Raw genomic sequence first — 15509 nt, forward strand, 5'->3', positions numbered from 1 at the left:
TGCAAATTTTTTCTGGAAATCTGGAGGTCTGGAAATCTAAGCCATGCAGCACCACCACAAAGTTACGCTTGTACAGCTTTATCATATATTGTATATTCTGGCCTATAAAAAATCATCAATGAACTGTAAAAGGAGAACAAAGAGTCAAGTGATATTGAGCCGTCCGATGGCTTGGGCATGTTCTCAGAATTGACCAGGCAGGCCCAAATCCCAGACTTGCCTGAGATGGACACCACCTGGCAGAAGAAAACAAGGGCGATCTAAAACGTCAAGGAGACGGAAAGCGATGGCAGAATTAAAGGAAATGGGTCTGACATGGGGCAAGGCGCAATACACCACAAACAATCAAGCCAAAAGTTGACTTGTGTCTAACTCAGGACGAACGGGAGTAAGTAAGTGTGCTGAAATAATCATAAGCAGTAGCTTTAATCACAATCCCATTCAAATAAACACCACTCCACTGGATTCATTAATGCATTTGAAATCATTGCATTTTTATTACTGTTCACTAGTGATACATTTCATGTGACTGATGATGAATGACTCATTTTCCCAAAACAGGAGCTATAAGATCTATTGAAAGGTTAACAGTGTTGGCATGAATTTGTCTGAAATATGAAGACATCCATCCAGTTAAAGAGACAGACCACCAATTCTACAAATGTAATGAAAATCTTAGAGAGAAAAAAAAGACACCTTCTAATAGAATGATGACATGAGGATGATTTTAGCTAGCAACATTGAACTGTCAATCTAAATGTAATTATCCAATCAGAAAACATGCACAGCCCCATGTGCTTTGGAGTCAGGACGGATTGATGGATCAGTTGATATATGCGTGTGGTCCAGCAGTTACCTAGTTAACTGAGAGAGGATGCTAATTATTTCCTTTACCATCCATAATTGACAAATTACACATTCTGTACAGTTTTTACATTTACCAGCCGGGAATGTCCAATTTGTAAATTCAGCAAGCATAGCTGGAACAGGACAGGAGGAAGGTTAAGACCAAAATAAGGACAACTTTTCAGATTAAACTCTACCTTCACAACGCTATCTATTTGTCCTTAATTTTCACCCAGTTTGAGGTGGGCAAACTGATTGGCCAGCTGCAGAGCCTCCTTTATGCAGTGCGTGTTTCTACCCGTGGCCTGGGCAGACATGTCTTTACCGCCTCCTTTTCCATCCAGAAGAGGGCACACTTCCTGAACCCACTCGTTGGCCTTCAGGCCCCGGTTTGCAACATCCTGGAAACACCCAAAGAGCAAATTGGTGCTTTTAAATTGATACTTTACACATGCATTAATGTGTTACTTTAGTCACATGCAAGTCAAAATAATACTTAACGAGCATTAAATGTCAAAGTGAACACAAAATGGCATTTGAAACCCATTTTACTTCTGAGGTCAGCTAAAAAGCCAGCTATTACATTTCACTGAACATAATGTACTACGCACTAATGAATCATTCAAAATAAGACTAGCAATGTGTATTAAGAAAATAGACTACTGATCAAAAGTTTGAGTTCGGTAAGAATTTTTTTCTTTATGCACATACAGGATGTATTTATTTGATGGAAAAAAAAATCAATTTATTGTGTCCTTGCTGAATAAAAATATTGATTTCTTTCAAAACAAAAAGAAATCCTGAGCTTTAAAGTAGATCTTGATAAATATTTAAAAAGAAACCTAAGCCAGCTCACAGAATAAGTTTCTCTCTGACCCCGTTTACCTGAGGAACTTGGCACAAGCAGATGATTTTTCCTGCATCGTTGTCCACAGCAAAAAGCATAGCAGCAGTCTGTGGTGAATTTGTCTTCAGTAACTTCAAAGACTCATTCAAAGCCTGTGGAAGCACGGAGAAATCATTTAGACGTTCACTTAAGCCTACTTAAAAACTGCATTCATTTCAACTATAGATCCCAATTTTGAAAAAACAGTGAGACTTGCACCTTTGCAGACGCTCCACTCTCCATCTCCATCACAATTAGAGGTTGGTTAGGTTTGCTGTCGATGATCTCTTTAGTCTTTTCCAGGACCTAAAAATTAACCATGTTTTCACAGCTGGTCTCAATAATCTCGGTGACTAACCAACCAATATCTGAAACATGTTTTCTTACCCTCTTCTGTACATCAGCCTTGCTGGCACGGTCCAGGTCATCCATGATCTTTTTAAGCCCTTTCAGTGAATCCCTCATCTCATCCTTCTGCCACTGAGAGATCACTGCAGTGCCCAGGGACTGAATATATATATATATATGCATAAATTCAGTACACTTAAAAAAAGGTTTATACAATACAAGCAAGAGCAGAAGATGTTTGAGTTGAACTCACCTCTGTCATATCAGCAATCTCCTTCTGAACGTCTTTATTTGGGGAGGTCTGAGCCTTCACTTTCTCTGCCATGGCATCTAGACCTGACTTCAGGGCATCAGCTTTCCTCTGGGCCTGACAACACAAACATCCACATGTCATACACTATAAGGAATGGGAATCATAAGGAACTTCTTTATTCTGCTTCCTAAATGAGTCAATAATTGGTCCTAAAAATATACTATACTAAAAATGATTTTAATGTTTGTTGTTTTTTTTTTTTTACAAACCACTGTTCTGATTGTGTATTTATTTACACATTACTATATGAAATACCAGTCAGTAATTATATTGATTTAACTGACTACACCAACCACACTGTGCGTGCAAACAAAAAAAAATATATATAAATGAAAAAAAGACAAGTGACATTTAATCTTTGAATTATCTCAGGTCTTCCTTTCAAAGCACATTCAAATCATACAGCAAGAACCGGTTTTAGATTCCCCAGCCTCAATGTTGTGCCTGAACTCGTTCATTGAACGATAATTCATGAATTCGTTCATATTTTGGGCATTCCATCCTCTGAAGTAGCATATTTTGAACTGAACATACTGTATTACTGCCTGATGAACGTTACTGTGAACTCGTTCATTCTGGTGTCTGTGAACGCACGCTCTCTCAGTTCAACTTTGTTCAGTCGGGCGTCAGATTTCAATAGAGAAAACCCCGGCTAAAACACACGTAAACAGGTCTTAATATGTAGCAAAAAAAAAAAAAACACCCAATCTGGCAACAACAGCCACCAGTGTCGCACCGCGGCTACCGCATCAAGACAAGAGCATGTAGTCGACAAACCATAGAGGAGGCGCTGTTTGATATGATCAGTTTTAAGGTTGGTGAAGATGGAAAAAAATTGTACATTTCCCGCCGATAAAATAACTGCTGTCTGTGGTTCTATATGGGCTGTGGCAATAATAATTTAAAAAAAATTAGTTTGCAGCAACATATGGAAAAAAAAAAGAGAAGAACTATGAACTAGTTCGTTTTTGGAACTGTGAACTTAGTTCAAAATTGTGAAGTATAAACTATGAACTGAACAAGTTCATTTTAAAATTTTTGAACTGAACTTTGAACTAGTTCATGTAGAAAGTGAACTTTCCCAACACTGCCCACCCTACATCACATGCTATAAAGTATCAGTCAAAAATAAAAGCGTGTGCGCATATCCAACCTTCTGAGCCTCTGTTCCAGTCACTGCCACAATCCTCCTGATTCCTTTAGCAATGGCCTCTTCTGATACAATCACAAATGGAGCAGCGTGACCAGAGTTCTGCAGGTGCCTATGGGTAACAAAGTTTAATAAGAAAACTACGAGTAGCCATACCCCCAAAACAGTTAATCCATTGGGGCTAAGGAAAATCTTATGTAACATTGGTTTCATAAACATTTTAAATGCATTAATAATAAAAATAAATAAATAATAGTAGTAAGTACATTTTCAAGAAGCATAGACAGGACCAAATTCAGAATATTACACAAAGTTGATCATTTATGTTCATATCTACAGAAATCGTCATGTGCTACACATGAATGAAAGCGAGGAGCTGAGTAGGCCTACTACTGCAATATTTGAAGTTTATAATTTTAAAGTTCATACGTTCCACCGCAGAACTCGATGGAGGTAAGTGAGCCGGCAGGGCTATTTGGATCGGCCAGCAGCTCCTCCACTGGGACGCCAACAGACACCACTCTAACAGGATCAGGGTACGTCTCATCAAACACTGCCCGCAGACCTTGGATGGCTTTAGCTGCAGCAAGGGGAGCATCCAGAGCATAGACCACCTGAAGAAAGTATTTATTTCAAATTGTGAGAGAAAATATGAAAGAATACAAAAGTGACCTCAAAGACAAGTAAACTATATTTCTGCTTTCAACAGGATAACTTACAATAGGTTACCGTTTTGTTTTCGAACTGTGAATACATGTAAAAAAAGTTTCAAATGGTATGAATATGAAGGTTTCATTAAAAAAAGGGCTTTGAAAGTCTGTTGAACGGTCCTAACCTTAGCGTCGCGAATCATGTTGGAGGCGATCTCTTCTGTGCGGTGCACTTCATCTGTGCTCATTGCACCTTTTGCTGTGAAGTCAAAGCGCAATCTGTCTGGAGCAACCAAAGAGCCCCGCTGATCTGCCTCTCCCAAGACTGAACGCAAAGCAAAGTTAAGGATGTGTGTGGCGGTATGGTTACTCATGATGGGCCTACGACGAGCCTGAGAAGGAGAGAAAAAGAGAGAGGGGAGTCATGTTGCATTCTGTGCTCTCTCAGTCCACATTATGTTCCATATTTGCCTATAAACGTACACAATAACACCCTATTCATCTCTCTTGTTTGTCTGAACCAAACATTTTTAGTAGTCACTTGGTTACATACCTCATCCACATGCAGAGTTAGGCGGTCTCCAACCTTCAGTGCGCCGTATACTGTACCAATATGCAGCACGTATCCTCCACGGACCTGAGTATTCTTAACAGTGAACTCCATCCTCTGAAGTAGCAAAACATGACAGCAAAATAAAGCATAACTAAACTTAAGCATCTCAGCTTCTTTCCACATTACCACTCTCAGTTTCTTACATCCTCAGCAGAGTCGTTTTCACGGAGCATGTAGCCTTCATCAAAACTCTGCCCACCCTGCTCGGCGTAGAAAGAGGTCTTGTCGAGCAGGACTCCGCACTCTTGACCTGTGGTCACTTCATCAACAAATGCACGCTCCCTCCTGAGAGCCAACACTGTGCCCACTGTCTGTTCAAACACTGAGAGAGACACAATGTCACAGGCATGAAAACCTACGCATAATCAACCGTAAACCCAACAGGAATAGCTAAGGTGTAACTCGTACCATAGTTGCCATTATCATCTGACGTGTACTTGTACTTGGGGCTGTCGTCAGTAGCAGCGACATCTTTTTTTCTGAGCTCATCAATGGCGTAGATGTCCAGCATGATGTGGTCCTCGTCCCCAGAGCCTTTGCCTTGAGACTTTAACTGTGTACACATTTTTAATTTATACCCATTTATATTAACAAAACACCAATTGTTATCAGTTAATAGTGGACATTGGATTTTTAATTGTGCATGCTAATTTTTACATTTAAATTAACTTTGGTGTCATTATAAATAAGTCAAAAGGAAATCGGCCAAATGTTACATGTGAATTTTGGCACCAAAACATTACAGTTGTAGCATAAAAGATGGATTTTCAGTCCTCTGTATTCTACAACTATTAAATTATTCTGCGCTTAATGAAAATTGCAGTGCATAAAAGAATGAACTAATTTCCACCTGAGCAGCTTTCTTCTCCTCCTCAAAGGCCTGCCTGTCCACCCCCATTCCCCTTTCTTCAGCGATCAGGGCAGTGAGGTCCAGAGGAAAACCATATGTATCGTACAGTAGCCAGGCTGTGTCACCTACACAAAACAATGACAGATTTATACAATACAATACTACAAAATTAGTCTTTATTTCTTTGCTTCCAAATGTTTAACAATAGAATTTTAATTTTTGGTTGAAAAACACCACAGAGAAACCTTAAAGCCTCTCTTAAAGCCTTGTGCTTAGATAAACATGGAAGCGACTGAGAGCAGCTGCCTATTAGTGGGCACCGTATATACCTGGTACTCGGTAGGGCTGTCAAACGATTAACCGCGATTAATCACATCCAAAATAAAAAGTTTGTGTTTACATAATATATGTAGGTGCACTGTGTATAATTATTTTGTATATATGTAAACACACACCCATGCTTGTATATTTAAGAAAAATATATTATTTATATATAAAATATTTATATTTATATACAATATAAATTATATATATAGTATATACATGAAAATATGTCTTAAATATATACAAGCATGTGTGTATTTATATATATAAAATAATTATACACAGTGCACCCACATATATTATGTAAACACAAACTTTTATTTTGGATGCGATTAATCGTGACAGCCCTAGTACTCGGTACTACAGAAATGGTGGTATCGTCAAATTTTCAAAAATTTAAATATCAACTTGGTACTTTTGACAAACCTATACTGTACTTATATATAATCAAATGATTTACAGATCTGACACCGCCTTAAAATAACATCTGTGTGGTAGTATGTGCTTTACCTGGAATAGTCTTGCTGTCTCCAAGACTCTGGATCTTGCGGTCTAGGATACGGCGTCCCCTGCTAAGGGTTTTGAGGAACTGTGCCTCTTCCTCATTGATGATGTCCTTAACCATATCAGGATCTTTCCGCAACTCTGGGAAAGCATCACCCTGTAGAGAGCCATGAACCATTAAATGACCATCAAAGATAGAACTGAAATTATTTAATGAAAGTGCATTTCAATAGTGCAGACAGGAGGTTCCTTATGCACATAAAGTTATGAGAGAAAATTTTTTTTCATTACCAGGGACTGAACCACTACATCTACTAAGGAGGCGAAGAAACCCCTCTGTGCACCCAGCTTCTCGTGAGAGTATCGCACTGCACGACGTAGAATTCTTCTCAGCACATAGCTGTGAACACAAAAACAGGGTCACATATACATACATTGGGTATTTATCAAGTACAAGGCAAACTATAACACCATCACCTCACCCTCTGCCTGTGTTGTCAGGTCTCCCGCCATCAGACAAGGCGATAGTAATGGTTCGGGCGTGATCAGCCAGGACACGGTATGCCATGTCGATACCATCGGTGTCTTCAGAGCCAACCTTTCCTGTGTATGCCCTGGCACCTGTGCCCTGAAAACCAAGAAATTTTTTTCAATTACATGCAAAAGAGAGTTTTTTTATGTGTTTTTTATGATTGTACCTTCTGAATGGCTTCAAAATAAGGGATGAACAAGTCAGTGTCGTAGTTGGACATCTTGTTTTGCAGTACAGAGACCAAGCGCTCCAGTCCCATCCCTGTGTCAATGCTCTTCTTGGGCAGAGGCTTTAGCACGGTCTCCGACTCCCTGCATGGATATGCGTTTAGAACAATATGTGAATACTTACAGTATGTTTGTGTAAAGAATTACAGGTTTCAATATGGCGGCAATGTTAAAATTCAATAATAAAATTATACTACCGTTCAAAGGTTTGGGGTCGGTAATATGTTTTAAAAGTTTTGAAAGTCTCTTATGATCACCATGGTTAAATTTATTTGATCAAAAGCATAAGAGATGTAGTGTATCTGGACTGTGATTGGCCATTCTCCCCAAAAAAGGTGTGAACTCCATTGTCCTTAAAAGGATGAAAGGCCCTCAGCAACACAAGAGAACCATTTATGTTTCTGGTATCATTTAAAGTCCCCGTGAACCGGAAGTTGCAAACAACTTTTCTCCAGTGTTGTGACATATTTCCGAGAGAAACGGAATACTAAATGAGGCAAAATAGTGGGCGTGGCTTTTTTTCCAACTAGCACCTGATTGGATCTAGAAAAATGGGTGTTTCATTCTGAAATGGAGGATGACGCAAGTTTACACACTGTCAATCAATGCTCGCTTGGCGCTCGCAAACACACAGCAGCTGTCAGTTGGAGGGGTGTGGTTATGGACGTTAGGGAGACACCCAAACCGTAAAGCCTACGTCATCGGGCAAGGTCCTCCAATGCAGAGGGGAGGGGCATTTTCAAAATTTGATTAAAGTTTACAAAGCCCAAACATTTTTTTGTATGGATTGACTTGCATGTATGAATTGTTCACCACTAAACGATCAATTTAGGCAAACAAAGTAAGTATGGCCGATTTTGATTTCATGGGGACTTTAAAGCCCTTTGAAGCTGCACTGAAACTGTCATTTGGACCTTGAACCGTTTGGCACCCAATACGCCTTATTCACAGCAGCGCCATCTTTGATTTTTAATGGGAGTGAAAGCGAGGCTGTGAGGGATAGACATGCATCTCTTCAATGGGCTGTACTGTTATTTAATGTCTTTTCGTTTTGTTCTGCTCATGAAACACTGGAAAAATATCTTTCCAAGAAATTTTAGTTGACAAAAAACTCCCGACAGTATAAGCTATGGAAAATTGTAAGTAATCTAGGAGCTTTATTCAGCTTTTTACAGCGGATGCCATTAGAAACACGGTAAGTCTATCCCTCACAGCATCACTTTCATACCTGTCATGGCGCTGCTCTGAATAAGGTCTATGAAGTCCATTATATGGAGAAAAATCCTGGAATGTTTTCATTAAAAACCTTAATTTCTTTTCGATTGAAGAACAAAAGACATGGACATTTTGGATGACATGGGGGTAAGTAAATTATCAGCAAAAGTTTTTTTTTTTTTTTAAGTGAACTACTCCTTTAATACTCATGGCCAGAGAATAACTTCTCTTAAAGGCACTCTATGCAAGATCTGTACCTTAATATAACAGCTTCAAAGTCGTTTTGGTGGTTAACAAAGTCATAGTAGGGCGAATCATCCTGGTAGGAAAGCTTGGGGGGGACGCCGCCGGAAAAACCAGCCATGCAAGTTTGAGAGTGGTGCCCCTGACACAGCGCGTGAGAATCACGAAATGGTTTACGGCAACGACGTCACACGCATCAACAACATCATACTGTATGAAGCTACTTTCGAAACAGGGAAAGAGAATCGGACCGTGCTAGAAACCGGACAAGAGTCCACTCGGTCGGGCTTTCACTCGTTGGCGCGAGCTTAAAAGCTGCACTGGATTGTAACTGCGATGCTGACCTGGCGATCTTGTTGATGGACTTGTAAGTAAATCTCTTATAAACTTGTTTGTATTTGTATACTAGTTGTTTCTATATTGTATGTTGCTGCACTGGCTTGTGGTATGTAATTTTTTACGGTGCTGTTCATTCATCCGTTGTTGATAATAAGACCAGTTCAATAATTCTCACATGTCTATAGCTTTCGATTACCAGAGCTGTAAGCAGACTTCCTAAAAACAGTCGTTTCTCTTAGTCTTGTTGTTTTTTCCGTTATGTTTTATTGTCGAGCTTGCCACAAGAGCTAGTTTGCCAGCTGAACTCAGGTGTTGTGATGTGTATTTATCACGTATCTTTAGTCCTGTGTCTGGTTCGGATTTCTTATGACGTGTGTAAGTTACTGTTATATCAAGTTTATCTGACTAACAGTACACTTCCCGACTGTAACTTCAAATTGTGTTGATTATGAATCAATCAAATCTTGACGCTGTTGATGTTGATTCTTGCGATTACCATGAGGACTTGAGTCAATATCTCACATAATTATTAGGACATATATAAGCCTAGAGGTTGTAAATAATTGAACACAATTTGCTATTATGATAAATTGTAATCATGTCTAAATCATAACGTCCAATGTTATGAAATAATGCGACGTACATTTAACTTGATTGATGTCATCTGACATTTTGTAATTTTAACATTACAATCAAAAAACATGAATGAAATTATACAGTAGCCTATACACTATAGGCTATTTACTTCTGATTTTGCAGAAATCATGTAAAAACGCTATAAGCCAGCAAACGCGATAGGCAACTTTATTTTTAAAAAGCAGTCTAGCACTTGACAGTAGTTCAGTAGATATGCAGTAACAGGGGAATAACGGTTATTTACGACAGTGCAAGTACACCACAGCGGCTCTAGAGGTCACTGTTTTACAAAAAAAACAGAGAGTGCATAGTGTGCCTTTAAACATCTATAATAACTTTCATGAGGTTTGATGAAGGTCGGACGATCAAGTTTTGCTGGACAAAGCAGATTATTCGATAATAAATTGACCCCATGTAAGGTTATCCTGACAATCGATCTATCCTAGACAATTGGCATTAATATTTAATGATCATTCGTTGTGGTTGATTATTGATTTAAACAATTGATCTAATTTTGCCTATATTCATGACCTGTTACTAAAAAGATACTCCCTTTATTTGAGCTAAGAATCGCTACAGAGATATTAAAATGTAATTTATTCCTGTGATAACGAAGCAAAGAATTTTCAGCATCATTACTTCAGTCTTCAGTGTCATCTGATTCTTCAGAAATCATTTTAATATGCTTATTTGGAGCACATGAAATATTTACTATTGAAATTATGTTGTTATGTTGTGTTGAAATCAGTTTCTGTTTGATATTTTTGTAGAAACTGATTTTTTTGATGAAAGTATTTTGCTTTAAGAAATGCTTTGTAACATTATAAATATCACTACTGTAATTTTCGATAAATTTCATGCCATTCAATTAATATATAGCCTACTTTAAATAAATTTTATCTATATATAACTTTAAGTGATAACCAATAAAGGGCTAAAAAAAACACCCTTCCATTGAACGATTCAAACATTCAATTTGTCTTAAATATGAATTAATCTACTTCATATTACATATCCAATATAAGCTGACATCAATTAAAAAACATCTCTAATTCCAGTCAATAACTGATATATTGTTCATTCATATGAACAATACATTACAAGAAGTGTCTTAATAAAGTATTTACCATTGTTAGCAATAGTTAACAAGGAGCAGTAGTTTACCTGTTAAACTGGATGAACACCAGGTTCCAGATTTCAAGCACATTCGGGTCATCCATGTTGACCAAGTGGGCGGCATCTCTGCCTCCAATGCGATCAAAGTGGATCTCGCTGCACGGTCCACATGGACCAGTGTCACCCATCTCCCAGAAATTATCTTTCATACTGCCGGGCAGAATACGGCTCTCCTCCATTCTAGGACCGAGTCAAGACAATTGAGAAATATCTTACTATTATACATCAATAACTCAATGCACCTTATACATATTTGGGTACTCACCCCAAGTCCAGCCAGATCTGCTTGCACTCTAGGTCAGCTTCCAGGCCTGCATCAGCATGACCACCAAAATAAGTCACATAGAGGCGTTCAATAGGTATGCCAAACTCCTGCGTCAGCAGCTCCAGTGCCATCTTGCAGGCCAGGTGCTAGATATAGAATGGACAAAAAAAGAACTTAAAGGATGCAAAGAGAAAAGACCAAAATTATTTTTTAGAGCACATAAATATAAAAAAGAGTATCAGTACTATGAAAATATAGATCTTTCTCTCTCTCTTACTTTGAAATAATCTCCAAAGGACCAAGAGCCTAACATCTCAAAGAAAGTGTGATGGTACACGTCTTTGCCCACATCATCAAGATCATTGTGCTTCCCACCAGCACGAATGCACTTCTGTGTGTTTGCAGCACGGCGAAGCCTGGCCATGGGGTGGGATGGGTCGATGGTGTTCAGGAAGATGGGCTTGAACTATTGAGAAGATGAAGATAACAATGAATTTTCTATAACAATTTAGACACCCATTCATGTAACTAAGCTTAAATCTCCTAACCTGGTTCATCCCAGCATTGGCAAAGAGCAGAGTGGGGTCATCTAGCGGAATGGTGGCTGACGAGTGGACATACTGGTGCTCATAGCGACGGAAGAAGTCAATGAACTTCTCACGGATCTGTGCAGCAGTCAGCGAAGAGTCCATGCTGGTTGAGTTTTTCTCAGGGGACTAGGGATATAAACAAACACAGTGAGTCAGAAACCGGTTTTACAAAAACAATGGGTGGATTAAACATGTAGCTGCAGCTTGTTAAACTATTCAACATCAACAATCAAGAATATGCAATTTACACCTGCACACCTCAGGATCACTACATGATCTGCATTCACAGTTCACACCGGGACATTCAAGAGACAAAGCCGTTTAGTGAGGAAGTAAAGCTTGAAAAAACCTATTAAACAGACAACATTCTCACAGCAAGGCAGTGAGCAATTGTGAAGGCCAAGTATGGTAATCTACAGTATACTCTGAATTTGTCCTCTGCATTTAACCCATCCAAGTTAGCGCACACACATTATTAGCAAGACACACACACCGCAAACCATGGACAAACACCTGTAGCAGTGGGCAGAGTGATTGGGTATTGGGTGCCTTGCTCAAGGGCACCTCGGTCAAACTCATTTCCTTCCGGTATTGAGAGTCAAACCCACAACCTTCAGGTTACCAGTCTGACTCTCTAACCATTAGGCCACGCCCACAACTACCCCCAAACATGAGCGCAAACTTGAGATGTGACTATTTTTTCCATTAAACCATCATTCTTTTATTGCGGCTGCAAATAATATTTTATAATTACTTAATGTTTTTCTTTCAGGGGTCATTTGTGTATATATTTATACTTTAAAATCATTTATTTTACCATGGTAAAATAGCAGAGGGTAAAGGCGGTCTCACCAATCTGAAAGTTCTGTGCAACTACCACTATGGGCAAAATGGAAAAATTGTATGCAAATGTTGAGATATTAGACTTGAATCTTCCTCACAGGAATATAAAAGGACGCTCCTAAGCAGGTGGTGCCTGTATGCAGCAAACAATAGACATCCCTAAAGTATTTACAGCACCACTCCCATAACAACTTTATTCAAAACATAAAGACAGCTTTTTCCAAATGACAACTACATAACCACACCAGCCAATTATGCCAGAAACCGCATTCATTGTAAGACAATTAACTAAACTGCTTCAACATCTGCATGCTGAGAACCAGAATTTCCTTGCTATAATGGCGTGGACTTGAAAATAGTTTTTTTTTTTAAAACAAAGCTGAAATTGATTTACAATCAATTGTGCTCAACAATAAGGAACACGATTTCACATGTCTAGTAAATGGTTTTACTGGACCCACGACCCATCATGTTTTTATGTGTCAGATATACCATATGGACATAATGGTACTGTTGATTAAAATGCTAAATTTGATATTACATTGTGGGTTTAAATGAATTGGCTTGGACAATAGTGACACCAGCATAGCAATATTCATGATTGTGAAGCTGAAAATACAGAATTATTTTAGTCGAATATGCTTGCACTCTTTCACTGACTAGATATATAAATAATGTCGGACACTTTTTACAGGTAACATCAGACATTCGGCATTATCAGATCAGGACTCACAAATATTCCCCCATTGCATTATTATACATTATAAATAGCACTTTAATGTAGTACTGACTGACACTAAAACTCTGAAAACTTTTTTACTTTATTTTTATTTTGGGGGGACTATACACGACGATACAGATCGTCACTACCCACGGTACGTATTGTTGCATTTTTGTATTGCGATATATTGTGGCACGATATATTGATAAACCCCTAAGTGATGCTCATGTTACTTCATAGGATTAAAATTAAAAAAAGCTTCTACTAAACGATTAAATGTAATCAATAATAATAATAATAAGCATAATATATTAAAACAACAGCTATATTCATATACTGAAAATACATAAATGACTTTTATTATATTCCCAATTAATAAATGTAAATGTAATGATGAAGCAGCACAGGGCAGTGAAGAAGAACTTATTTCGTAACCTTTTATTTACATACTAATTAAAAAAAAACTTACTGATATTAATTTAAATCTATTTTAAAGCAAAGACCTGATAAAGAATGCAGCAAAAAAACTAAAAACCTTCAAATTCAAAAGAAATGACTGGTACATCCTTTTTGTTTAATCCTGGACAATGCTTTGTGAAGGAGATGAGAAACGGGCACTCAACATGAGGCAAAATTAGTGAGCAAAACAAGTCAACAGACCATGACTGGCACACAGTGAGGTTCACCTGACAACAGAAGAAAGCTTTGGCACATAAAAATGTGAGATGAAGAGCCATAGATAATGATGCTCTATGAACCTAGAGGAAGTGTAACACGATTTACTACAATACGAATAATACCTACAAAACCCAATTCACATTAATGCAGAACCATATAAAAGCAAATTACATGATAGTTGTACACACATATAAATAAAAACTAAATCGTATTATTATTATTATTATTATTATTATTTTTTTTTTGCTGCACTGCAACCAGTGCACTGACATAGGCCAAACCCATAGACTACAAGGTAACGCTGACTTGTGCACATAAACATCTCCATCATGATTTGCATGATCTGGATTCTGCATTAGACAAGTAACCCAGTCATTATGTCAAAGTAACTTACATAAATTGTTGAATGGTAACGTTACAGTCTTTCAGATTTATTTTACAATAGCATGCTTCCTCTAAGCACGAGACAAGGCAAGGCTATGCTGCTGCCAATCCAGTCATTCACTAAAACATCATGTAACTTAACTGGATTCATACAGTCTCATGATACGGACCATCAAGATATATAGTAAATAGATTACATATAACGTAATGAAACAAATATAAACTTACGAATAATAATCGTACAGCCGCTTCTGAAGCCAGTCACACTACTTCTCACGCCGGTTGAAACCAAAAGGAGGAGACAGGACAGACGACAATGTACCGCCCACATCATAGATGATTGGTTGAAGAAGAGTGATGTTTTTGTGTACGTAGTTTCTATTGGTTTAGGATGCTGTCGATCAAGACAAAGACGGGACTGGATATGTCAACTAAGGACGGAACTGGATGATGCAATGATAAAGTAACAGTGCATTGATATTTACGTTCTTATTTATTATCTTTATTTTTTAATACAATCTTGATTTATAATCTGCTTATTTTCTACTGGTTTATTTATTTTTTGTAAATTGTTTTACATAGATCATTATGCGTGGTCATTTGTAACTTACTTTTCCACTTCTTCTTCTTATTTTTATTAGTAATAATAATTCATAATAATAATAATAATAATAATAATAATTATTATTATTATTATTATTATCATACAAGAATTCAAATGGATGCATCAGTATATTCAAACTGTGATGTGATAAAGGAATGAAATATTTTGTACAATTATTGCAAGGTAAAAGTTTACAATAATAATTATTAATTATAGTTTTTTATTTAATTTTTAAAATTAAAGTTAGATAAATAAAAAAAGCACTTTATATTGTGTAGATATTTGAGAGGGACAGTAAGCATTTCCTCACAGCAGGCGGCGATAAAGATCTTTAAAATTTTAACAACTTAAAATTCTTCTTTCAAGAAACTAGCAGGAGAAATATATAGTTTTAAGCCATATCATTCACATGACAGTGGCGCTACTAAAATCAGAAATGTACCTGTAATAAATGTCACCTGCTCATGTTCAGAGGTGGACAGTAACAAAGTACATTTACTGAGTAGTAGCTTTGAGTATTACGTCAACATCCAACGTCAGACAGACACTGAATTTTGCTTGAAAATGAAAAG

At 37.6% G+C, this 15509-nt stretch overlaps 1 protein-coding gene across 1 annotated transcript; it reads right to left on the reverse strand.

The window, feature by feature from the left end:
• Positions 1-473: 473 nt before the first annotated feature.
• Positions 474-14656, reverse strand: LOC120493789 (alanine--tRNA ligase, cytoplasmic). Its single transcript, XM_039692642.2, has 21 exons — positions 14562-14656; positions 11666-11833; positions 11395-11583; positions 11118-11263; positions 10841-11032; positions 7183-7327; positions 6967-7112; positions 6776-6884; positions 6491-6641; positions 5657-5781; positions 5215-5359; positions 4950-5128; positions 4747-4860; positions 4379-4585; positions 3973-4157; positions 3547-3655; positions 2334-2447; positions 2120-2239; positions 1952-2038; positions 1732-1845; positions 474-1247 (listed from the first exon to the last, which is right to left on the reverse strand). The coding sequence occupies exons 2-21, from the start codon at positions 11807-11809 to the stop codon at positions 1068-1070; spliced, it is 2901 nt and encodes a 966-aa protein (XP_039548576.2). The 5' UTR covers positions 11810-11833; positions 14562-14656; the 3' UTR covers positions 474-1067.
• Positions 14657-15509: the final 853 nt, after the last annotated feature.

Source organism: Pimephales promelas, chromosome 10, assembly GCF_988280905.1.
Source record: "Pimephales promelas chromosome 10, fPimPro1.hap1.1, whole genome shotgun sequence".
NCBI lineage: Eukaryota > Metazoa > Chordata > Actinopteri > Cypriniformes > Leuciscidae > Pimephales > Pimephales promelas.